Genomic DNA, 24,707 nt, shown 5'->3' with positions numbered 1-24,707 from the left:
CTAGATATAAATCAAAATAAATTTAAATATGACATACATATAATAGGGCTTAAGTCAGAATAAATTTGTATTTAGAACTCACGTGACTCAACCTCAATTTACTTTAAGTCAGCGCCTTGTTGTAAGCTTCTATGAACTAAAAGTTTAATTTTAATAAAATTTAAATCTCAAAATTACATATGAATTTTGGTTTGAGGTAAAATATGATATATGAAATCTGATATTGAAAATTTATAATTATGAAATTTTCATTTAATCGAATTGTTATAAACTAATAATATCATTATTGAGTAATACCATTTTAGCTTTATATATTACATATAAAAACACTTATATTTATTTAACATGATATTTATTTAACATGAAATTAAATGAATATATTTATTTTTAAAATGTTCAAAACTAGATAAAAGTAAAAAATTAATTTATTTAATTGAACTAAAATTAAGGTTGGATGAAATAAAACTTCATATACTATTTTTTGAAAACTACCCACAATAAAAAGTATAGGTAGATATAGATTTTTTTTTGTAAATAATAGGTATAGATTATAATTTGATAGATAATTAAGTTACCATCATTATATTTTTTATAAAAATAAAAAATATTATTTTCAATTATGTGTTTATTCATATTATTAAGCATAAAATTACTATACAGTTAAATGGTAAATACTATAAGGATTTATATATATGTAAGTCAAAATATTAGGCCCAGTAGAGCGGTAGATCAAAGGTTGATTTCTTCTTTTCCTTTTTAAAAACAACTGAAAGCGGTGATTGCGATCTCAGTTAAAACACGTTAAATTTCAACTTGGATCAAGATTTCGTGTAAGACGGTGACACATGTAGTACAAAATGACCCAAAAGGGAAGTTTACAATTATCGAACGGATAATAGTGGATCCACAGAAGTCAAACAGTGGAACAGCGTACACGCAACAACTGCCCTTTTTTTTTTGTACCTTTCAAGCAAAAATGAGAACAAAGACCGAGCCCGGGGAAGGAGATGAAGAAAGGAGGAGCGGAAGAACGAAAAAACATCGATAGAAATAGAAAAAGAGGTACGATCTCTCATATTTTCCGTTAAAATTTCAAAATAAACTTGGATGCCAAACAATTATTTTCTGCAAAAAGGTGATACACTTACGATTTCAATCAATATTTCTTTGAAATTGTGTAGTCGCAATTTAATCACGTTTTAAATCAATCTATCTGACGGTTCCATTCATCGGATTAATTGAAGCTTTTATCTAGAATTTTATATATCATGATCTTGTCTCATATTTTCTTTTATTTTAAATGATAAATTATAGCTTGAAAAATCTTAGTTTGAACTAATTGAATGGAGATTCTACGATGTGATATGTAATTAATTGAGCTGGTTCTCTTATTTTGTTTGTTTTCTCCGTTACATTTCCTGTAAAATTTTTGAAAGGGACAATCAATCGTGAATTGCTTCTAATGTTAATTTGTGTACTTTTCTATTTCAGGTTAAGTGACAGGCTCCTTACCGCTGTTGAGCTCTGTAATGAGCTTGGGGGGAAACTGTAGAGTTGCCATTGATTGCTTTTGAGGCAAAAATGAAGCGATATGTTTACATTAATGACAATGAATCATCACATGAACTTTACTGTGACAATCGAATTTCTAACAGAAAATATACTGTATTGAACTTTCTCCCAAAAAATTTATGGGAGCAGTTCAGGTATATCTTAAGAAGTTTTCTTTTCAATTGGATATTAGTTTCCGAGTTTGGTTAATATTATGCTTTCCTTTGCTTCACAAGCTAAATAAACAAAGCTTGTCACTGTAATGTTATCAACTGTTGCTATGCTCATTTATTTTGTGCATATACATACATATGATTTTGCTTGTACCGTGATTAATTTATACCTTCTGCCTGACTAATCATTGAGGTTTGATTTTATTTTATGAAGAATTGCCTCATGAGATGACTGAAAGGTCCTGTTTAGAGACTCTTACATGGCTTTTGATGCATTTGATGATTCATTTATCAATTGTGCATGATAATGTATTTAGGCTGAAGATCATTCTTCTTTTCCTGCTTGAAAGTTGTCTATTTTGCATTTCTTATGCAGCCACTATTTCTAATATGTTATTGCTTCTTATTTCAGCCGGTTCATGAACCAGTATTTCTTATTGATTGCTTGCCTTCAGTTATGGTCACTGATTACTCCAGTAAATCCTGCCAGTACTTGGGTCCACTAATTTTCATTTTTGCTGTCTCTGCATCAAAAGAAGCATGGGATGATTACAATAGATATTTATCAGACAAGAAAGCAAATGAGAAACTAGTCTGGGTTGTTAGGCAGGGTATCAGGAAACATGTAAGGGAGTTTTCTGATATTCTTTGTCATTTGGTTATTTGATTTTAATTGCATATCCTCTGGTTCTCTTTTTCCTTTAAAGTTGAATGACCTCTTGCTTTAGGATTACTTGCTATCGTGTACCTTTTAAACTTTGTAAAACTAACTCTTTGCTTTCTCTTTTTATGTCATTTGTGGTTGTGGCCATCATTTGCAGATCCAAGCACAGGATATTCATGTTGGTAATATAGTGTGGCTTCGTGAGAATGATGAAGTGCCATGTGATCTTGTTTTAATTGGGACCTCTGATCCGCAAGGCCTTTGCTATGTTGAGGTGAATATGCACCTTGTTAAAAGTTGTAAATTCTGAAATGTTAGTTTTTGGTTGAACTATCAGTGTGGACAGAGATGGACTCCAAAATTTTAGATAACAACAGAATTATGTGAACTTGAGAAATAGAGCTTCTGTTGGAAAACTCTATTTTATCGAGTGAATAGATTTGGCTACCTTTTGTACTCTGAATTGTTAGCATTTCAGAGAGAAGAGAATTTAAATCAGCACATGATTTTGTTAAAAGCCTGAGTGGAATGAATTCATTCGGGAAGATTATTGGATTAAAATGTAATTTAAACTTTCACCTAATTGAGACTTGGAGGAGGTCAAGCTCTTAATGTCAAAAACAGAAGAGCAATAGCATACAAAATTCTTTAAAATTGACCGAGCACAAATTGTCTTGCAGACTGCTGCCCTTGATGGTGAAACTGATTTGAAGACCAGGGTAATACCCTCTGCTTGCATGGGAATAGATTTTGAATTGCTGCATAAAATCAAGGCAAGATTTAAGTACCACACACACACACACACACACACACACACACACACACACACACACACACACACACGCACACACATATATATTAATATTAGACGCAGACACATTTGTGTATTTTTTATCCTTACATGCTCTATCTTCTTTTTCAGGGTGTTATTGAGTGTCCAAATCCAGATAAGGATATTACAAGATTTGATGCCAATCTGCGTTTGTTCCCTCCATTTATTGATAATGATGTGTGTCCGTTGACCATAAAAAACACAATTCTTCAGTCATGCTACTTGAGGAACACAGAATGGGCTTGTGGAGTTGCTGTCTACACAGGCAAGCTCATATATATGAAATTTCAAGGCCACTGATATATCTTATCATTAATTTATCATTGTTATCTATTATTTACCCCTTTTCCCCTTAATATCTAAGTGCTACTGAGCTAAGCTAAAAGATGATGAGAAAGAGCTGAGATATAGAGGACTATGTCATAAAAATAATGTGAACATGGTTACATAAAAAAATAGAAAGCAAAATGTGTTTGTTTAATGTGCGGTTCATGTTAACATCAATTTTGAGGAAAAGTTATACATTGTATCGAGACTCATGTCGTTTTAGTTGTCCGAAACTGCTTAGCATATTTGACCACCTAAAGTAAAGGTGGTAATATTTTAATATTTTTGGCTATTGCCAGAAGAGATTGGGTTCTGAAACATATCATGATATTTTAGTCATTTTTCTGTAGCCTCTGAAGGGCACTGATAAATAAGCTTCATCTAGTATTCAATCTTGAAGAATTTGTAACTTGACATTGTTAGCATAAACATCCTGGGATGCAGTACAATCTTACTTTGTGTTCTCTCCCTTTATGGGTTTGTATTTTTGTTATATGTTCTCATCTTGCTTCAGAAATAATTATTTGCAGCCTAGTAGTCTATTTTAACTTGACTTTAACGCCACATAGATGGCCTGGTTGAGTTATTGATGCTTTGATAATGTGATAGCTTTTCTTTTATTTTATTTTCTCTAAATGCTATCTGAACATGTATGGTATATTATTTTGTGAGTATTTATGCTTTTCTTTTTCTTCCCTCGACTGGCTTCCTGAGTTTTCTACTCTGTTTGTTTTTTTATCCTTAGTCCATTTGAGGGTTTCATTTTTCATTCTGATGGTATTAACATCTGTATTGCAGTTTTTGAATTATTTATTCCATCTTTCAGGAAACGAAACTAAGTTGGGTATGAGTAGGGGCATACCAGAGCCAAAGCTAACAGCCATGGATGCCATGATTGACAAGTTAACTGGTGCTATATTTGTTTTCCAGATAGTGGTTGTTATGGTTCTTGGTATAGCTGGGAATGTGTGGAAGGATACAGAAGCAAGAAAGGTTGTCAGAAATTGCACTTGCTAGCTTCAGTTTCTCATCTATTTATTATCATCAATTATCATATTATATAATCTTTAGGCTTGGTTGATGACACATTTTGTTTCCTTTAATTCCAAACTCAATGCAAATTTGCATGGAGTCTATACTTTTCAACTGAACAGGAATCTATATTAGCCTTTTCTTTTAGTTGTAGGGAACCTTTCTTTGTACAAAACTCATCATTTGGCTTAGTTTTACATCTGTATTTATCTACTGCAATACGGTCTTAAGTTTTGACATCTTGAGAGGACCCCTTTTTAATGCTATCCTTGAAGTTGAATTTTAGTTCTTATTAAGAGAATATCCTAAAATCTGTATTATGGCATAAGATCAGTAGATCACATAGTTCAGGGGTGAAAATTGTGGATTTTGCTACAAACAAATTTTGTATATGCACCAGGCAAGGTTGTACTCTTTTTCCTCTGCAGTGTGATTTTATCTGAGCCTTTATTTTGGAGTGTGTAACTTCGAGGGGTGTCCAGATGTTTAAAGCCAAGATCAAGCTTCCCCACCTGCCCATTTACATAGTAATTTATGATTAAAATATTAGCTGGACTTGGCTGGGGCCTAAATACCTAAGACCAAGCCTCTGACCTTAACCTGACTGGATCTTTGGAAATGGGCAGGTTTCTAGCCCTAGGACACCGGTGAAATTCTTCCACCTTTATTTTTTTCACATTTGCTTGCTGCTCAGTTGCCTTTACTCCATGCATGCCTGTGATTTTCCATATCATTTTCTTGCTTGTTCTTGGCTCTTAATTTTGTGATGAAGCTTTGCCCCCCCCCTTAAATTTTATGTGTCACAATGTTTTAACTTTGTAGAAATGCCCGCTTTCTTGTTGCAGCAATGGTATGTGCAATATCCAATTGAAGGTCCATGGTATGAGCTATTGGTCATTCCTCTTCGTTTTGAGCTTCTGTGTTCCATCATGATACCCATATCTATTAAGGTAATTTATCTAAAAATGCTAATGATTTTGGATTGTTGCCCTTAACTTTTTAGTGGTGTGAACCTGGATTTTACTGAACAGGGCAGCTTGCTGCTAATAGCCACAGAAGGTTCTTAGCTAGAATTCTCGTCCTCTAGAATAGAAGAGATTGTTAAGCTAGATCAAAATAATGGTGCAACAGTGATGTGAGTTTTGGGTTTAAATTATTAATAGTCCATGGCATAATTATAATATGAGTAGAGGTGCATCACTTAACTAACTTGTAGACTTTAATTTATACAGTTTATGCTTGCTGGTTGAATTAAAACCCTACCAAGGTAGAAATGTTTTAGTTCATGGATATTGCACATAAATGCAAAATCTAGTAGGACGGTTGTAGATATGTTTTTGTTCAATCATGTTATTGTTAATAGAAATCCAAGTGGGTGACAGAAACCAGTTGTAGTTTAAATTATTATAGACATGTTATTGTACTGATGGTCCTAGTTAATAGCTCTTGGATTAATGGTTTATTTCCTATTACTATTGGGCTGGGTGGTCGGGAGATGGACAGTTTCTTTACTTGTAGCTTAAGGTTTCAAATAGTTAGGAATGAAGTTTCATCTTAAACATCCTTATCGTTGTTACTGCTAATCTTGAATTATCTGCTTCAGTTTTGATTCATTTCCATATATGAGTTTTTTCTCAGATATCTAACCTTGTTAACCATCGGCCCTTTTCTTTTGCAGGTCTCTCTAGATCTTGTGAAAAGTTTATATGCAAAGTTCATTGATTGGGACGCTGAGATGATAGATTATGAAACTGGTATTCCTTCCCATGCAACAAAGTAAGTATTTTTTTCCCCAAGAAATCCATCAGCTGGAGTGTCCTTTCCAGTGTATGAGGCTGCTAGCTAAGTTGATATCACTCAAACTAAATATTATCTATTCAAATGTTTAAGTGATGTTGGAGTCTTATATGACTTGGCCGCACTTTTCTTTCTTTTGTTCTTTCTTTCTGTTCCTCTTTCTCTGTTTTGGTTTTACTTTTTTTAAAACTCTTTATCTCTTCCTTTTTCTTCTTACTATATTATTAAGTTATTTTTACAGTAAGAAACATTTTGAAAAGAAATTTATGCAATTATTTAGCTATGTAGTTGGATTCTGCCATAGATTTTTAGTGAACATATATATTTAATAAGATCATTTTTTTTCATGCGGCAGCACAGCAATAAGTGAGGACCTTGGACAAGTTGAGTACATAATGACTGATAAAACTGGAACACTAACAGAAAATAGAATGATCTTTAGAAGATGTTGCATTAGTGGTGTTTTCTATGGAAATGAGAGTGGTGATGCACTGAAAGGTTTGCTATCTACTTTTCTCCTTCTTGCTTGTTGCCTCATCTTTTCTCATTACTTATTTTATTCCTCCAATCCATTTTTAGTTTTCAATTCTGTTGAATGAATATTTCCTTTATGTCATCAGTATATCTTTCTACCATAAGGCAGCTGTCTACATTTGTAGCCAAGAGCAACTTATCAAACTAAGTTAATCAATTACCTTTTCTCTTCTCCCTGAAAACCTTGCTGAAAATGATGAAAAGTATCTTCTTTAAATATGTTTTCTTGCTTCTTCATCGAAATAATCAGGAAAATTTGTCTTTTATAATTGAGGTGGTCCAAAAATGGGAATGAAATTTACTATTGCTTAAGTTTTATAAAACGGGAATGGAGCTTCCACGCTTGTTCTAGTAAGTGTACTCTTGGCGTCTTGTTATTTTGTACATTTTCTGATACTTCATTGTGCTCTGGCACAATGCTTCTGGCTGCTGATGTGATGTATTTTTTCTGGCTTTCAGCAATTCTGCACATCTATTTTGCCCAGCCCATAAGTTATGGAAGGAAAAATGTTTCACCATTTTAAGCAGTGTGTGACACTTTATTAATTATATCAGTAAAATATGTTCACTGAATATTATTTTACCCTCTTTATAATATAAAAATCTGATTTATCTTTCAAAATGTGGCTTTAGTAAGTTATTCTTTGTGGTTGTGGTATTTATACTTGGAAATAACATGATTGACTTGAAGCAATTTGCATGCTTTTGGATAAATGAGGTCAATACTTTTGATATCTTATGCTTCTTATTGTGCTTGAAATAGTTTGAAATTCATGTGGAGGATCTTTAAATCAATTAGTGTTACTTTCGGTTTTCAAATATTGAGGACAATTTTCAAGTAAGAATTGTTAACTTCGATTATGACTAATTTTGCCACTGGTGCACAGATACGAAACTGCTTAATGCTGTTGCTGGTAGCTCTCCTGATGTTGTTCAGTTTCTCACAGTTATGGCTATATGTAATACTGTTGTTCCTATAAAGAGGTGATTCTATCTTCTATCTTTGTAGAGTTTTAGCTGCAATTTAGAGATAGATCCACATAACAGTATCATAACTTGTTCTCGGTTTTGAAATTCTAATACATATCATCCCAACCTTGTTTAATCATCTGTAGCAAAACCGGAGCCATCTCATACAAGGCACAATCTCAGGATGAAGATGCTCTTGTTAATGCTGCTGCTCAATTGCATATGGTTTATGCCAATAAAAATGCAAATATTCTTGGTAAAAAAACTCCTTTTCTTTTTGGTGTACAGAAGTTGATTGCTGGTATGATTATTTATGGTTTTCCCTATTAAATACTATAGAGATCAGGTTCAACGGTTCTGTGATTAAGTATGAAGTGTTGGAGATTTTGGAGTTCACTTCTGATCGGAAAAGAATGTCGGTGGTTGTTAAAGATTGCCAGAATGGAAAAATTGTACTTTTGTCAAAGGGTGCAGATGAAGCAATTCTTCCTTTTGCTTATGTTGGTAATGTTTTTATTCTATCTTTTGCTCATCTTAGGACTTTCAGAGAACGTTTTAAATGCATCAACTAGGTTATTCTTTCTAATTCAATCAATTTATTTGATGGTCATTGGCAGTGTAGCTGCATGATTTTCTTTTAATTATTTGATGATTGTTGCCTCGATCTGCAAGGACATCCTTTTCCTCTTTGATGAATATCTTTGGTTCACTAGTATAAATAATCATCGCTATCCTGCATGGCACAATGATCATGTCATCAGTTTGAGGATGGGGTGTTGGAGGCTTAGATCTTGTAATAAGTCCATGTCGCCTGATATATTTGTTTCAACTTCAAGTCTCATCCTTTTCATTTCATTGCCATGAACATATATTTTATAAAAGAAATTGGAATTTATTATCTTTAATCTATGTTCAGAGTTTGCCATCCTCATATTAGTATTTCTTGTAGTTCTTTAACATCCTTGTTGGGACTTCATTGTAATCATAGAAAAGGGCTTACTAAATTTGTAGGAACTAGAATTCAAAAAGTTGCATGTGGTGGCTTCTTTTTTGTTACAGGCTGTTTTCACTGTAGGTTATGCATATAACTTCAGGATCATGCATCAATAATCATAAACGTGATTTACCCCCTCATCTTACTGGCTTACTAATATATTTGATTTGTTTTAATGGCGGGAAGATTTTTGTGGCTTGTAATGTACCTTTGTGACTTACTAATAGAATATCTTGATTATGGCATGTTAGAAAATATAATCATTCATTAAAAGGAAACAGATACTTGATACTGCATCAGTTGGCTTTCTATATGGTAAAATCATTTCTTTTTCAGGGCAACAAACAAGAACATTTATTGAAGCTGTAGAACAGTATGCTCAATTGGGGCTTCGTACTTTATGCTTAGCTTGCCGTGAATTGAGAGAGGATGAGTATCAAGAGTGGTCTTTGTTGTTCAAAGAGGCTAGTAGCACATTAGTTGATAGGGAGGTGAAGTACAATCCAGTGATCTTTTTGTGTTCTATTTGTTTCTTTATTTTTATTTTTTTCTGCAAGCTTTTGGTCAAGTTTGGTGATAAGTGACTTAGTTCCTCTAGTGTCCGCATTCTGCAGTGGAGGATTGCTGAGGTTTGCCAAAGATTAGAACATGATTTTGAGGTTCTAGGTGTTACTGCAATAGAGGATCATCTACAGGTGAAATTGAGCTATTAAATCCAACTTTCATGTTTAAAACTTTTTTCATCTATTTTAAAGTCAAATATACATCATTTCCATGGAATACTTTGGATGTTAACATGTCGCTCTTTTAATCTTTTTAATCATTTTAGGATGGTGTACCTGAAACAATTGAGACACTCAGGAAAGCTGGAATTAATTTTTGGATGCTGACCGGAGACAAGCAGAATACTGCCATACAGATTGCTCTTTCTTGCAATTTTATTTCCCCAGGTGGATTAAATCATTTACATAAATCTCAACTCTTTGTGTTAATCACATGTCCTGCTGTTTATGTTATTGTTTCAAATATCTTGGTCAATGAGGACTTTTCATGGTTCCTAAACGTTTGGAACTAAGCTACTTGTATGATTTGTTGCTTGGATTGAACAACTACATTTCTTTCAAGTTTTCATCCTTGCATCTCTCCACTTACCTAAAAATGCTTCATGCATTCTTATTTTTTCTAATAAAGATAATAATAAAAAAGTGTTAGAGTCAAATATAAATAAACATAAAAAATTAGAGTTTAGCTTTATCTTCAAAATTTTAGTACCTGAAATTTTATACTGTATGCCTTTCCTTTTATGTTATTAAAGATTCTTAAATGTCTTGTCATATTTTATTATCATTTTTGGTGTTTGATGCCAGATTAATGATTAAGCTGAATGTAATTCGCGGGGGCAATAATTGAGGTTTTGGTTTGTTAGAAGGGTCATTATGCATTTTTAGGTGATTGTCTGGTGGAGTTGGCCTTTTGCTGTCAGTTTTGATACTATTGGTGCCACAAGAAATTCAGTTGCTTTAATCAATGAATAGAATGTCACAGTTTGAATTCTCATCAGTTGTTCGTTTCACGTTAATGATGTTTCCTCCCTTCCTTCCAAATTACCAGAGCCAAAAGGTCAGCTTCTTCTAATTGATGGAAAAACTGAAGATGAAGTTTGTAGAAGTTTAGAGAGAGTTTTGCTTACAATGAGGATAACATCTTCGGAACCTAAGGTAAACCTCAATGCTTCATCCTTGGAAATTTATGTGAGGGGTTCTCGTGTTATTTTTCTTTCTGGCCACTATTCTTGTGTGTTTGCGATCTCCTAATTGCAGTTAATTGTAGAATTCTTTTTTTTTTTAAGTAAATTATCGACTTGATTAAGGGCAAATTTTCTGGCTCTAAACTGAATCGTGATTCTGAAAAAAAGATTTTAGAGAGCCACCTCACAAGCACAGACAAATGTTGTTAGGTTTCTAACAGTATGTAACTAAGAACAAAAAAATACCAGTCGTTAGAAAACCTAAGGTCCTTGTTAACTTAATCAGATTATCAAAGTAAGAAGCTCAGCACTTCAGCTATGCACTCTAAATTGTCGAAGTGGGTGCATAAGCAATTGTCACTAGAAGTGGACAATGTGTGTGAGGCCCACAAGGCTTATTCACTCACATACGTGTAATCCAAAAATAAATATATACTTTCTATGAAAAAAGAAAAGAAACAGTAAATGGTTGGCTTATGTCTAGTGATTCTAAGCTGATGATAATGATTTTTATTTCATCTCCTCACATTCTTGGTTGAGTATTTAATTGAAATTCATGCTACCTTAGAATAATTGTAAGAAATGGTACCCTAAACAATCTTGTAAAGAACCTTTCTCCCTTTCTTTTGCTTCTATAGGGTTTAGTTTATTTTTACTTTACTCATAGGAAGAATTGCTTGGTAAGTTTTTATCTGTCTAATTTTTAACTCACAAGGTTTTATTCACTATTGCATTTATTTCCCTATTTTTTACTTCTCCAATTCCGTGCAGGATGTGGCATTTGTTGTTGATGGATGGGCTCTTGAAATTGCACTTAAGCATTATAGGAAAGCCTTTACAGAATTAGCTATTTTGTCAAGGACGGCTATATGTTGTCGTGTTACACCGTCCCAAAAAGCACAGGTTTTGATTTTGTTATTAATTTTAAAGTATTAAATATATTTTGGATTGTTATATACTTATATTGAGCTTGTGTTACAACTACAGAACTTTCTTAGTATCTTCTCCCTCATAATCATATTCATCATGCTCACTTATTAATGTTATTATTTATTTTCTATAAATTTTTCCTTAAAGCTCATGGTAACCTCCACTGCTGTGCTAAGGATATTCTGAAGTAAAAAGATAATCTTAAACTTTCTAAAATAATCGGTGGTCCATAATACAAAAGTCTTGCCACTTTTGTAAAGGGAATTTTCCTAGTAGAAATATATGAAATAGAATTCCTAAAATTCTCTAACCAAAATACATAATGTAATTAAGATTTGAAGAGGATGTATAGCTCTCACCCATAATAGTCATGAATATGATCGTTATCTACAGATTTCTCTCATCAGGCAACACTCTTGGCTTAAAACTGATATACAAGCTAATTAATGAAGAAAAAAGGGGATACATCCAGACTGCTGGCATTTGCGGCATGTTCTACTGATAAGACATCCAAGAGCATTAGTGGGGGCAGAATAAATGTCATGCATGTTAATCTTTACAATCGATATACCTTTTTTCCAATCTTTTATGTATGGACAGCACCTTTCTTCTCAAAATGGAGAGGAGAATAGGAAAGAACTGTTGGATCTCTCTGTATGCAGACTATAGAGTATTGGTACTACTATGAAGCAGCAAGGGGAAACTATACCTTTTGATTTTCGTGCTTCTAAGAAGAAATGTTGAGTGAACACTGGCATAACTTGGCCCAATGCATACTGGGAGTTCTAAGTACTAACATAAATGTAAATCTTATAATAAATAAATAAATAAAAAGGATAAAGTAATTTGAGAGTTTAAGACATCGTTTTGGTAGTGTTTTTGGAAGTGCTATCACCTCTCATTATGAAGTGTGAATTATTATTGCCCTAATATATTTTAGCTAGACCAGCTTCTAATGTCAATGCTGTGACCTTAGGATTTTTAGAAGTACATATATTGCGTGCTCTAGTTTTCTAATTCTCTTATTGTCTTTATCTCATTGAATTTTTTACATTATTAGGCTGTATTTTGCTTTGTTCTTAAGGAGTTAATCTTATCCCTTCTAATTTAAATTGCTGAATATTTTATTTGTAGTTCATTACCAGTATTTATAAAAGATTATATTCATTAGTTATAGCCTTCTTTTATACTGAAATGATGACTTTTACACCTAAACGGAACTATACTTTTGGCAGCTTGTTGAACTCTTGAAATCATGTGATTATAGAACATTGGCTATTGGGGATGGTGGAAATGATGTGAGAATGATACAACAAGCTGATATTGGTGTTGGCATTAGTGGAAGAGAAGGGCTGCAGGCTGCAAGAGCAGCTGATTATAGTATTGGAAGTAAGTATCTTTAAATATTTTGAAAGCCTTCAGGACTGGTTGCCTATTATTTATTTTCTTCTTATCGGTTATTGAACTTATGGCGTAAATTGTTGTAATTTTGAAAGTTCTCAACATATATGCTATTCAGGCAATAAGTTGTCGTTATGATAATGAACCTAAAGGAAGATTTGTTGTTATGACCCCTCAGGAAAATATAACATTTATGAGCATAAGATGGATTTTTAGAACTATTTCGTGATGATAATATACTATTTAATGGTTTTGACGTGTTCTAGTTTGGATAAATGTGCTTATGACTGGCATTGACAGGAGAGTTTAGAATTGTGCCAAGAATGCTACCTAGTTTGGATAATCATGGGCATTTGAGATGTTCTTTTTTTTTTTCATCTTCATTGTGGAGTGGTTACTTTTTATCTGTTTTCTTTTCCTAAATACCTCTCTTGGTTGCAGAGTTCAGGTTTCTCAAAAGATTAATACTTGTTCATGGCCGTTATTCCTACAATCGTACAGCATTTCTTTCCCAGTATTCCTTCTACAAGTCACTAGTTATATGTTTCATCCAAATTTTGTGAGTTCCTAAATATGATGTTCCTCTCTTTGTTGCTTTTATTGTACTTGATTCTCACTTGAACTTGCTTATCATTACTTTTCTGCTGACACCAGAATACATCAGTTTCTCTTTTATTTCAGGTGTCTCTGGAACTAGTCTTTTCAATTCTGTTAGCTTGATGGCCTATAATGTTTTCTACACTAGTATTCCTGTTCTAGTCAGTGTCCTTGACAAAGATCTTAGTGAAGGAACAGTTATGCAGCATCCACAAATTTTATTTTACTGCCAAGCGGGAAGGTTTACTGTTTCTCCGCCTTTTTTGGCCTTTTTCCTCCTATATAACAGGGTTAGGAAATGGGACTGGAGAATTGGTTGTATCCTTTTAGCATACAACCGTGTAGACTGCTGGTTATGGTCATCTAACTGATACATAATTGTTTCTCTAACAGGCTTCTGAATCCGAGTACATTTGCTGGATGGTTTGGTCGATCTTTGTTCCATGTGAGTGCTATTCTTTATCAAAGCATCTTGACTGATACTGGTTGTAAAGTAATTAAAACAAATCTGAAAACATTTAGTGATCCATGACTGTAGTTAAATCTTAAATCGATGATTGAAACTCATAATGAAAACATCTTTACTTGATATTGCTTGTTGATTTATAACATTTTGCTTTATTGTCTCATCAATTAATTTTGTGGGGATTTGCAGGCAATTGTTGTGTTTGTGATCACCATACATGCTTATGCCTACGAGAAAAGTGAAATGGAAGAACTTTCTATGGTGGCACTCTCTGGATGTATATGGCTGCAGGCTTTTGTAGTGGCTTTGGAGACAAAGTATGCTTCCATTTAAATGTAGACTGCAGTTATATGTTGCATTTCTGTTTTCTTTTCCTTTTTTCCCCTTCACATAAGGTCTTTTACTCCAGCTTATAGAGGGTTAGAAAAATGGCATATCATGTAGTTTGTCCTTGCTTGAGAAGCAATGTAAAATAGTGTTGCTCCATAAGTGCTGTTAAGGGGGAGTTATACTTTGTAGTTCATCAAAATGCCATGGCTTGCACCCCCCACAGGCTTGGAATGTGCATCTTGACCCATGATAAATAGCTCGTAACCAGAATTTTTAAAATGGCTTCATGATACCACTTTTAATATATTTAAATATCCTGACTTGCTGAACTTTAATTGGTGCTTGCAGTTCCTTCACGATATTGCAACATCTTGCCATATGGGGGAATTTAGTTGCTTTCTATGTAATTAATTGGATTTTCAGCGCAATTCCTGCATCAGGGATGTACACTATTATGTTCCGGTTATGTAGGCATCCTTCTTATTGGATAACTATGTCCGTAAGTTTCACTCTCTCCGTCTTTTAGTTGCTTTCCTTTTGATGTTACAGGGAGGAATCCATCGCCATTGTTCTCCTGTTAAATACTGGAATTTAATTTCTCCACTTGTCGGCTTATTAGTGCTATGGCTTCAGTTTGAATACTGGTCTGTTGTTTTGTCTTTGTTTCTCTTGAACAGCTCATAGTTGTAGCAGGGATGGGACCGGTTCTAGCTTTGAAGTACTTCCGGTATACATACAGACCAAGTAAAATCAATACACTTCAGCAGGCTGAACGAATGGGTGGGCCGATTCTGACTTTAGGCAATATCGAGCCGCACCCAAGACCGATGGAGAAAGAAGTAGTTTCTCCCTTGCAAATTAGTCAACCAAAGAACAGAAACCCAGTTTATGAACCTCTTCTATCGGATTCACCGAACTCTTCAAGAAGGTCGCTGGGATCAGGAACTCCTTTTGATTTCTTTCAGTCGCAATCTAGATTGTCTTCAAGCTATTCAAGGAACTGCAAGGACAATTGAGGTATACAAATATTGTATAGCTAAATACATGATTTACATTCTGAGATACGGCAGCATTCATTTCAACAAATTGACGTTCTCATTTCATGTAAACTTAGCAAGTAAATTATTAGTTTTGTGACGCTTGATACTGAGATTAGGAAGAGCTCTTTAATACGAATGTTTTACATTCTTTCTGTTCAAAATTTTCATGAAATATAATAAATAATGGAAACTAAAGTTTCATACGAATTTCAAGATGGATTGCCTGAATGAACGAAAAGGTTTTTGTTTTTGTTTTTTTTTTTAAAGTATGTCCGCTGTATATAAAGAATTTTTTAAAATTGTGTTAAGTACTGTGATTTCTTATCTTTAATAGTTTCAACAAGAGTAAAAATATGCAAAATAAAAAATGAAGATTTGTGTCGCACTTATTGTAATCGTAGAGGTGTAATCAATTATGATAAATAATTGTAATTCCAAACATAATAAAACCAAGTGACAGAAAATAACAATCCTGATTGTAAACCCGTGCACTTCGATCGACTCTCGATCGTAAAGCTTTGCAGCTGATTGAGCATCTTCTTTTCCTTTCTTTTTTTATAGATAGTGTCCAATTCATAGGATAAAGGAAGAAACATTGAATTCCCATTAAACTAAAGCATACAAAATGCAAAGCAGGAGTGATTTCCCTGAATAGGGAAAGTAAGAATTGGAAAGCAAAATATGTTGCCATAACCATATCCCGTCACTGGCTGCTTTATCCAATATTTCAGCATGCATCCCGTAGATTGTTAAATCTAATCTAGGAGCTGGCCCCAGTGCCCATCAAAACCAAACTCCTCGAGTGTCATGCTGTTGCCTCACCCACCACTGTAATTTATTGCATATCCTCAAAGTAACCACTATCATTGCATATCCACCTTTCACTTTGACCGTCTCCCTCCATTTCAATCCACTATCATCATCATCTAGGAAACAGTACCATTCGTACTATAGCATGGCAAGATTACATTGATCCATAATCCTTCCTTTTATACTGATCATATTGTTTCTTTTTTACTCGTCTGTAATATTAGGATTGAACCTTGGTAGCAACAAATAATTATTTGATTTTCGATGAAGTAGATCCTTGAGTTCAGTTGAGTGTATGTCCTATACATACCCTTTTCAAGAGATCAAATTTCATTATAATATATACATATCAAAATTCCACTGAAAGTAATTTGTTATAAAAAGAAAAAATTTCTTAGATTATTACCAAACAAACACACCAATAAAAAAAAAAGATGATATATATGTTATACATCTTTCCATTTTTTTCTAATTTACCATCTAATGCCAAAGTGTTGAGTTATAGCAACCTCGAAAACCTCGACTCAATGTCCTAAATTTTACATCACCTAGAACGCAACTCAAACAATGGTTTCATCAAACGACCAGACCCCTCCAGAATCCGTGTATTTACATACAAACTCAAATGTAAATTATCAGAGTCAACTGCCAACAACCTGTGTGTCTTGTAGAACCCGCACTTTCAACATTGCTGCAATTTTGCTAGCAACTTTGCCTCTGCCTATATGCCAGAATCTGAAACCAAAATGCTATTCAGATTTAATTCTATAGACAAAAAGGTTTATAATACGATTGTGAACCCTTAAATCCAAGAATACTACAAATTGATATAACCTCAAATAGAGACATCAAATGTACTCACCAAATGATTTATTCCAGAACTGCACTTCCCCTTAAGCCCTGCCAAAGTTTCTTGACCTTCCAAGATTTGCAGTGCATCCTCCGAGGGGTTGGTGCATTTTTCATCAGTATGGTATTGTCCTTTTACCATTAATATTTCTACTTCTTCAGCCCGTAATGGTGTCTGGAGAGCGATGTACTGTGCAACAATCAATCACTACAATTTTAGACAATCATCCTGAATGGTTTGTCTTAAAGGCAAAAACATAAAAAAGAAAAATGAGATCCAATTTCATAGAGTAAGAAATGAAGTGGGGGGAGGGATGCTGGAACAGCAGTACCACATGAAGGATTCATCCTGCATAGGATTTAAGTTAGAAAATCAATTTCACACATCAGACCTTTAGGTCAACCCCAAAACTTAATCATATGGGCACACCAACCAAACACTGTATTAAAGTGACTCGCAGCTGGAATTGGGTCAACTGAAATCACAGATTTAATGCATTATGCCCATTCAAACAAATGTCGAGGTTCATCAAAATTGTCATTTTTCTAGAGTCTAACTTCAGATTTTGGAAGAGAGAAATTCTATGTTTAAGCTGGTGGGAAAGAACTCACTTCACATAGCTGCTTAACTGACAGACTGGGCCGACAACAAAGGTAAGGTTGCTGCAAACTTGATGTACTGTGTTCATCCACTGAAATAAGCTTGAGATGAACATCCAACTGCATCCAAAGAATTAAGCTTTAGTTATTATATAAAAGGAGGACCTGCATACAAAATGGGGAATAAAAGGGAAAAGACAAGAAAAAGGGGGCTGGGTGTGCAGAGAGCAAGGAGAGAAGAATCCTATGGTATTACTCGAACAGAACCCATAAAAAAGATAAGAACCGCTAGAAAGTTATGCTAACAATGGGAGCTTAATATCAGTGATACCGAAACCATATATATTATGGAGAGTCTAATAGTATGATCCCAACATACCTCATCTTCGTTTTCCTCCAAGCTCCTAAGATACTCTACCAATCTGTTCAAGCGAGCACGTGAACTCTTGCTGCTGCCACTGCTTGAATTTCCATGTCGAGTGTGACTCCGAGCACCACCTCTCCCCCAAGCAAGCATGTCTGGATTCCAGACAAGCCCAGGAGAAATCCCTCTGCTGTCTCTAGACACTTCAGTATCATTTTCAACATATCCACCATCTGAGTTTACCACTGATGAAGAAGGCAGGGACAACCGAATTCCAGGCCGTCTTTTGCGCCTTCTCTGCCTCACTTCTGTACAGCGCTCATCTGTGGAAGAAGAATCTTTGCCTCCATTATCATCGTTTTCATCCTCATTGTCTTCAGATCCTTGATGCTCAACTCCTCGAGAGTTCCGTCGCCTACGAGGATGAGCACTACGATGATGGCGCTGTGATCTAGCGCTAAAGGTGCTGCTCTCTTTGCCAAGACTACGTCGTTTAACTAGTGCTTCTGATTGTCTCTGAAAAATTTGGGCAATCGATGCTTGAATCTGTACAAGATATTGAAACAACCGTTGCGAAGATAAAGAATGTGTCAAAATCTTGAACTTGCAACATGGTCTAATGGTATTCTTTGAACACATAATTGGATAGTCAAAAAAGGTACAGAGCAAACATGTACTGTATAGCCAGGTCAATGTCTAGGACAAGTTTTGTCATCTCATATCTATGAAATGAGAAATACAGTTCTTCCATTCGGTTATTTGTCCCACCACAAAGCATTAAAGATAGGGATAATGTCATAAATGGTCCTGTAGCATATATTTTTTTTCGTTGTGGTACTTATACTTTAAAATTGTTCGGAATGGTACTTGTACTACTACTACTATCATAGCTGTGTCAGTGAGGTGATAACATGGCAAAGGACCCACGTTTTTTACCACGTCACCATGCCATATCATATTAAAAATACACAGAGGGTATTCATTCAAAAATTATAAAAAATTTCTCGGATAACTTTTAAAAGATGATATTTGAAAAGCTTTTAAAAGAACAAAAAAAAAGGACAAGGACATAGAGACGGAGCCATTTCATGTTTCTTTTTCCTACTTCTTTTCCTCTTTTTTTAATTTCTTATTTTCCCTTTTTAAAAGATTTCCAGATTTTAATACATAATTAATGTTTTTAAAATTTTAAATTTCCAAATTTTAATTAATAAAATAAATAAAACAATTTCTTTGAATTAAAAATTTTTAAAATTACAGATTTTAATTTTTAAAGTTAAATTTGCTATTTATATATCTTATAAAATTCTAGATTCTAATATTTAAAAAACTTAGATTTTCTTTTTTTTATCTAATCTCCAATTTTTAGTCTATACAGAAAACAAAACTAAATTTAAAAATAAATATATGGCATACAAATGCCACAAGTCGAATTCTTACATCAGACTCATTGAAAGGTGTTAAGATCCTGTATGAAATTGACACACGAAATAGTACATATACTAGATTGGACATTGGACATTTTCAAAATACAGGGACTTACATGAGCCATTCACGGCATTAGGCCAAAGCCAAAATGCGAAAATGACACTTGAATAAGCACCTAATACAATTGTATGAATGCAGCTGATACAAGTAACTACCAAGAATATCAGGTTGCATATTTTAAGGTAGACGAATGAAGACAAATCACCACAAACATCTGCAAATCTAGAAAATAGGATGCCGACCTTAACAATAAGCAAAGAGCAGCGGGAAATAAATGCATGTAGTAAAAAACCTACATATGTAAATATAAATATATATCTGACCTGCTTATTGCGAGTCCTTTCCTCTTCATGGAACGCCAATTCCTGAGAGACCAGATGCACAAGACCAGAATTGATGGGCAAGATCATGGTGTAAGAAATTTATAATAGCACCCTGAAAGTAAAAAAGAAAAGAAAGTATAAGACTTATACCTCCTCTTCATACTTGTCGATATCTGGATATAAAGCTGCAATTAAGGCATCATAGTTTGGGTCGTCTCTTAGAGAACGTCGACTAGCACAATGCGTACGGCAAGCAGGACACTCATTGTTCCTACAATCAGAATCAAATAAGAATTTCTAGATATTCACAAAATTACCCAAACAAAGGCAAGATAGTAGCAATCCATTTATAACATACCCCAGTCGCATTGATTTGTCAATGCATTCTCTGCAGAAACGGTGTAGGCATTCCATTACAGTTCTTGTTTTCTTTATGATTCCTGTACACACAGAAAACAATAAATTACAAATCTTCTACCACATCAATGTCCAACCACTGATAATAGGCAAATTGTGCGAGTTAACCTGATCAAATCCTATTGCTAGATGACAAAATGCACCATAAAAAGAACTCAAGCAATAACCCAATACTGCTGACCACAGACCAGGAAGGCAGAAATATTAAAGGCAAGACTAACAAGCATACCATTACCCTGATGCAATCAGATATAGCAATTGTTATTTTGTTATCCAGGTTGTCTCCATAAACTAAGCAGCAATGAAACATGTAAATACAAATACTATAATATTACTCTTTTGTGATTTTTCCTTCAGAGAAAACATGCATATATATTTATATAAATTTAACTAAATTCTGTTTTATGGACATGTTACATCTAAAATACGACTACCCAACCTTCTCAGCTAGAATTTACATATTGCATAGAGTCCTCTGATTAAGTGTTTTACTAACACCTGACATGATCCAACTTATCTGTATTTTTTAAATGATACCTTCCTCCCAATTCACCAAAAACAGTTAAAAACTTTAGATTTACATAACATCAAAACCCCTTTCTCCGAATCCATTGAAAACGACCTGAAAATTCAGATACAACAAAAGCAACAATCTTAAATCATCTTTTTTCCTATCTTCTCAACTTTAGATCTTTCAAGGAGCATCCAGATATACAACTATCTCCTTGGTTTTCCGTATTATTTATGGGTTCCCATGCACTCATGGGTGAAAAAACATTCTATTAAATTTATGAATCTACACTGAACTTCTAACACCATTAAGCACAATGGTGAAAAAAAACTTCCCAACTCCAGCAAATGTCAGGAAAAAACAACGTGAACATTATGCCCGATATAGGATCCAGCAAAGATAATTTTAAGATATGGGACAGGTAGGATCTACCATTTTGGAAATCAAACTAAGAGAATTATGCTTAGAAAGTCAACTATGTAAAATTAGACTTTATATTAATAGTTGCTTTGTTCTGACAATCCATTTCTGTTAGACAAACCTCATCTTAACTTCCGCGCAAGCTAGAGAGAGGGAAAGAGCATTTGATTTGCACAAAACCAACTAAAGAAGATATCACCTTCAGACAATATACTAAAACTGCAATTGGAAAATTTTCTACATGTATCTTAAAGCATTTAAGGAAGGAACCTTAATATTCTACTTAAATGTCAGGTAAAAATAAGACACTATCAATAAATAGTACAATATGTGCAATAAACAGTAAACACACGGCACTTGATTTTCCTCTTGTAACGGTTTACATGATTTTCCAAAGACAAAAGTTAATCAACAATATATAGTCATAAAAAAGATTTATGCAAATGGGACTCAAACTTGATATCTATCTGTCTATCTATTTATCTATCTATATAGATAGATAAAGAGATAAAAGGTGATGGATTCAAGAGCATGTAACCAAATAGGATTTGTTTATAGAAATATAATACAACCACTGGTTCATATATCTCAACTCCTAATCACGGACATTCATTAGAAACTGTAGGAGAGAGTATAAAATGATAGCAAATTGAAGCATTACCTAAACAAATTGGACATTGAACATCTTTACGAATTTCCGGAAGCTCTACTAAGACAAATCTGGAATTCGAACATAAAAATGTTAATAGAACTTTCTATCACGTTATTTATAGATTAAAGTTACATTATACACCATATGCACAAATATCCCAGTAAGCATGTCAGTGAAGAGATACTTTGATTGCTGTCATCAATGTAAATATATGACTTTGCATGGGAACAGGATGGGTTCAAAGAGATGACTATACCTACTTTAAAAGGTAATCTAAATATTTTCAAGCAATCATACAAGTAGATATTCCATGACAGGCCAGGAAATCACAACACAGTGTCAACTAACACTTTACTATCATATACTAACAACAACCATGGGGAAAGAAAAGAAATTATTTTTAAGTAAATCTAGACAAAATAGGAAGAAGAAATAGAATCAAGCCCAAACCAACTCAGTATGAGAATCCTCACGTTACTATATTAAAAGAATAACCCAAAAGTTCTAGTTTATTAATGAGACAACACTGTTTTCCACTATAACAGACTCCACGATAGTTAGCTCCCAACAATTGATTCCTCCCAATGACTAGAATAGACAATGAAAAGCTGCCTTTCAAACCTCACTAGCTTGTCTCCTCTTACTTCCATTCTTGCTCACAAGGCCAGCAACACCAAATTGACATGATTGATTGTATCGTCTTACTATTTGAAGAAAGAGAAGTTAAAAAGTCTAGGCAGAGGTACCTCCCTGGTCTCAATACATGACTCTTTGACCGACTGCTCAGCAAAGTTAGCCTAGTGATGCTGAGTCATCAAGGTTTATTAGATTCGCTCAAGCTGAACACAGATGCATAATAAGATTCGAAAAAACGCAAGGTGGGGAAGAAAAAAGAAGTCTGAATCAAAATGAAATGCATTTATGTAAGGCAAATAATGCACATTTTGAACAGTGGAAGAATATAGTAGGACGTGTTTTCAAGCTAGTACTTCACAAGTTGGTAACGAGTGTTTTACTTGACAAACAAGGATCCCGAACGGATAAAGAATACAACAAGAACAAATTTCAGAATTTTCCAGCTTTATGTGGTTACGAGCATATACAGGACATAGATCGTTGACATGCAAAATGCAAATCGATTAAACGATGAGGAAATATATCACAAAACACAATGTCATATAGCAAATAGCATAAAACCCAACAACTAATTTCAAATCCCTTTCTCGTCAACAGCTAAAGCATCCAAAAGAAATAAAGAATGCTGTTGTAAAGAAAAAAAAGAAGAAGAAGAAAGAAAATCGCAGCAAACCCAACTTATAAAAGCAGAGCCAAAGCTAATTATGAAGCTAAAATAGATTAAAAAAAACTATAAACGAAAAGAAAAGATTGAAAGTGAAAGAGAGGGAAAAGAGTACTCGGGTTTCTCTTGAGAAGTAGAAGATTGGCTTCCATCAGAATCTGAGACCAAAAAAAAAAGAGTCCAAGAATCTAAATCAACTTCAAACATGAGTCGACACCTATGCATCGAACTATATGTGAAACATATAAGTGTGAAAAAAGAGAAAGGGACGTCACCATCTTCATCATCTCCATCTTCATCGTCATCTTCATCTTCGTCGTCGCCTTGGAGTTGAGCTTGGTGGTTTTGGTCATCGGGGTCTTGTTTCAGGTGTTGTTGGTCTTGGTCCGGCTCGGGCTGTTCTTGTTCCAGTTGGGTTGTTTCGTCTTCAGGTTTGTGTTGGCCATCTTCTTTTCGAGATTGCTTGGTGTGGCTTTGGTGATGAAGGCTGGACTCTTCATCGTCGAGATTCTCCGGCAATGACCGCTTCTGGGCTGGCATTGATGCCTTTGCTTTGCCGATTCTCTGCCTCCTTTGTTATTGGTACCACAGACACCCAGCCGAAGAGGGAGGACGACGACCCTGAGATTGCTCACTTCTTTTTTTTTCCTTTTGTTCTGTATGGGTCGATAAAAAGAAACAAAAATAAATAGATGGGAAGAGATTTCTTTTCTTTTTTTTTTCTTTTTCTCTTTTCCTATATTTTTTCTCTAATACTGTTTATATTTTAATTAATTATTAATTAATTAAGAAGAGATCTGTTAAATGAGCACATGTTGGCTCGGTGGGCGGCCTTCTGTGTCTCTCATCTATTTTTCTTTTTACTTCTCAAATGGGTATTTTAGTCTTTTTCTTATTTAAATTTGAATAACTATGCAATTTATTCAAAATTAGGGTTAAATTGGTGAGATTTTTTCGATTACCAACTCAATTTACCATTAAATACTTTGTATTAATGCAATCACTTCCTAATCAACAATCTTATTATAAAAACTACCCATAACTACTTCTCAACTCATAAATAAAAAAAAATTATGTTTCAGTGCACTTGAATCCACGTCTTCCTACATCAATCAAGTTAAGACTCAACCGACATCCCTTTCTAATTTTTATATCTTCATAAAAACAATAATTTTATCATCTCCTTATATTTATTTAGATTTATTCCGTATGTAATTATTTATATTTTTTATTACTTGTTTATACTATATATGTTATATATATAATGCTTTTAATTGAGTTTGATATCATTTAATTCGGCGATATTAACTCAACTAAGCAATTACTTAAAATCTAAACTATAAATTAAGTATAATATTTATAAGAGAAGGATTCAGTTTCACTGAAAAATTAGTATTATATTATTTCATAATTTTTATATGATTGATATTTTAATAATTCAACCGCTAAATTTATCAATAGATTTCTACTTACTATGCATATGAAATTTTGAATCAATCTAATATATCTATCGTATCGATCTAAAATATTATTTATATTAATATATATTTAATGATTAAAATTTTTTACATAAAATAAATAGTTAAAAA

At 33.8% G+C, this 24,707-nt stretch overlaps 2 protein-coding genes across 3 annotated transcripts; one reads left to right on the top strand and one right to left on the bottom strand.

Moving 5' to 3' along the window:
- The first annotated feature begins 871 nt into the window (after positions 1 to 871).
- On the top strand, positions 872 to 15,591 carry LOC107946175 (phospholipid-transporting ATPase 2). The gene is given in 26 exon segments (XM_016880400.2): positions 872 to 1,062; positions 1,492 to 1,706; positions 2,137 to 2,219; positions 2,222 to 2,349; positions 2,546 to 2,662; positions 3,069 to 3,161; positions 3,311 to 3,485; positions 4,374 to 4,540; positions 5,425 to 5,529; positions 6,258 to 6,355; positions 6,732 to 6,874; positions 7,798 to 7,894; positions 8,026 to 8,135; positions 8,219 to 8,383; positions 9,210 to 9,364; positions 9,488 to 9,568; positions 9,703 to 9,823; positions 10,485 to 10,591; positions 11,392 to 11,523; positions 12,786 to 12,939; positions 13,393 to 13,510; positions 13,616 to 13,789; positions 13,942 to 13,993; positions 14,204 to 14,331; positions 14,693 to 14,843; positions 15,022 to 15,591. Coding segments are annotated over 25 exon segments (3,318 nt in total). The 5' UTR covers positions 872 to 1,062; positions 1,492 to 1,581; the 3' UTR covers positions 15,361 to 15,591.
- A 958-nt stretch (positions 15,592 to 16,549) lies between these two features.
- On the bottom strand, positions 16,550 to 23,801 carry LOC107946176 (putative E3 ubiquitin-protein ligase RING1a). Of its 2 annotated transcripts, XM_016880402.2 has the most exons (10): positions 23,394 to 23,801; positions 23,234 to 23,276; positions 21,828 to 21,886; positions 20,177 to 20,258; positions 19,969 to 20,089; positions 19,819 to 19,860; positions 18,023 to 18,553; positions 17,656 to 17,763; positions 17,057 to 17,233; positions 16,550 to 16,929 (listed from the first exon to the last, which is right to left on the bottom strand). In XM_016880402.2, the coding sequence occupies exons 1-10, from the start codon at positions 23,656 to 23,658 to the stop codon at positions 16,897 to 16,899; spliced, it is 1,461 nt and encodes a 486-aa protein (XP_016735891.2). In that variant the 5' UTR covers positions 23,659 to 23,801; the 3' UTR covers positions 16,550 to 16,896. The 2 variants fall into 2 exon arrangements, with proteins under 2 accessions (XP_016735891.2, XP_016735892.1); XM_016880403.2 differs by lacking the exon at positions 21,828 to 21,886 and having other exon boundaries at positions 23,394 to 23,791.
- Positions 23,802 to 24,707: the final 906 nt, after the last annotated feature.

The sequence above is a fragment of the Gossypium hirsutum genome, chromosome D12 (genome assembly GCF_007990345.1).
Source record: "Gossypium hirsutum isolate 1008001.06 chromosome D12, Gossypium_hirsutum_v2.1, whole genome shotgun sequence".
NCBI classification, from domain to species: domain Eukaryota; kingdom Viridiplantae; phylum Streptophyta; class Magnoliopsida; order Malvales; family Malvaceae; genus Gossypium; species Gossypium hirsutum.
The sequence above is the reverse complement of the archived record's forward strand: the minus strand, read 5'-3'. Positions and strand labels throughout refer to the sequence as shown.

Bases quoted from the DNA above. Each gene is read 5' to 3' on its own strand.
- LOC107946176 (XM_016880402.2), bottom strand. From the start codon at position 23,658: ATGCCAGCCCAGAAGCGGTCATTGCCGGAGAATCTCGACGATGAAGAG. The intron at 18,554-19,818 runs GTCAGATATATA...TATCTTGTACAG, and splicing joins AAAGGACTCGCAATAAGCAG to ATTCAAGCATCGATTGCCCA. The intron at 17,764-18,022 runs GTATGTTGGGAT...CTTTGGATGCAG, and splicing joins TGGAGGAAAACGAAGATGAG to TTGGATGTTCATCTCAAGCT.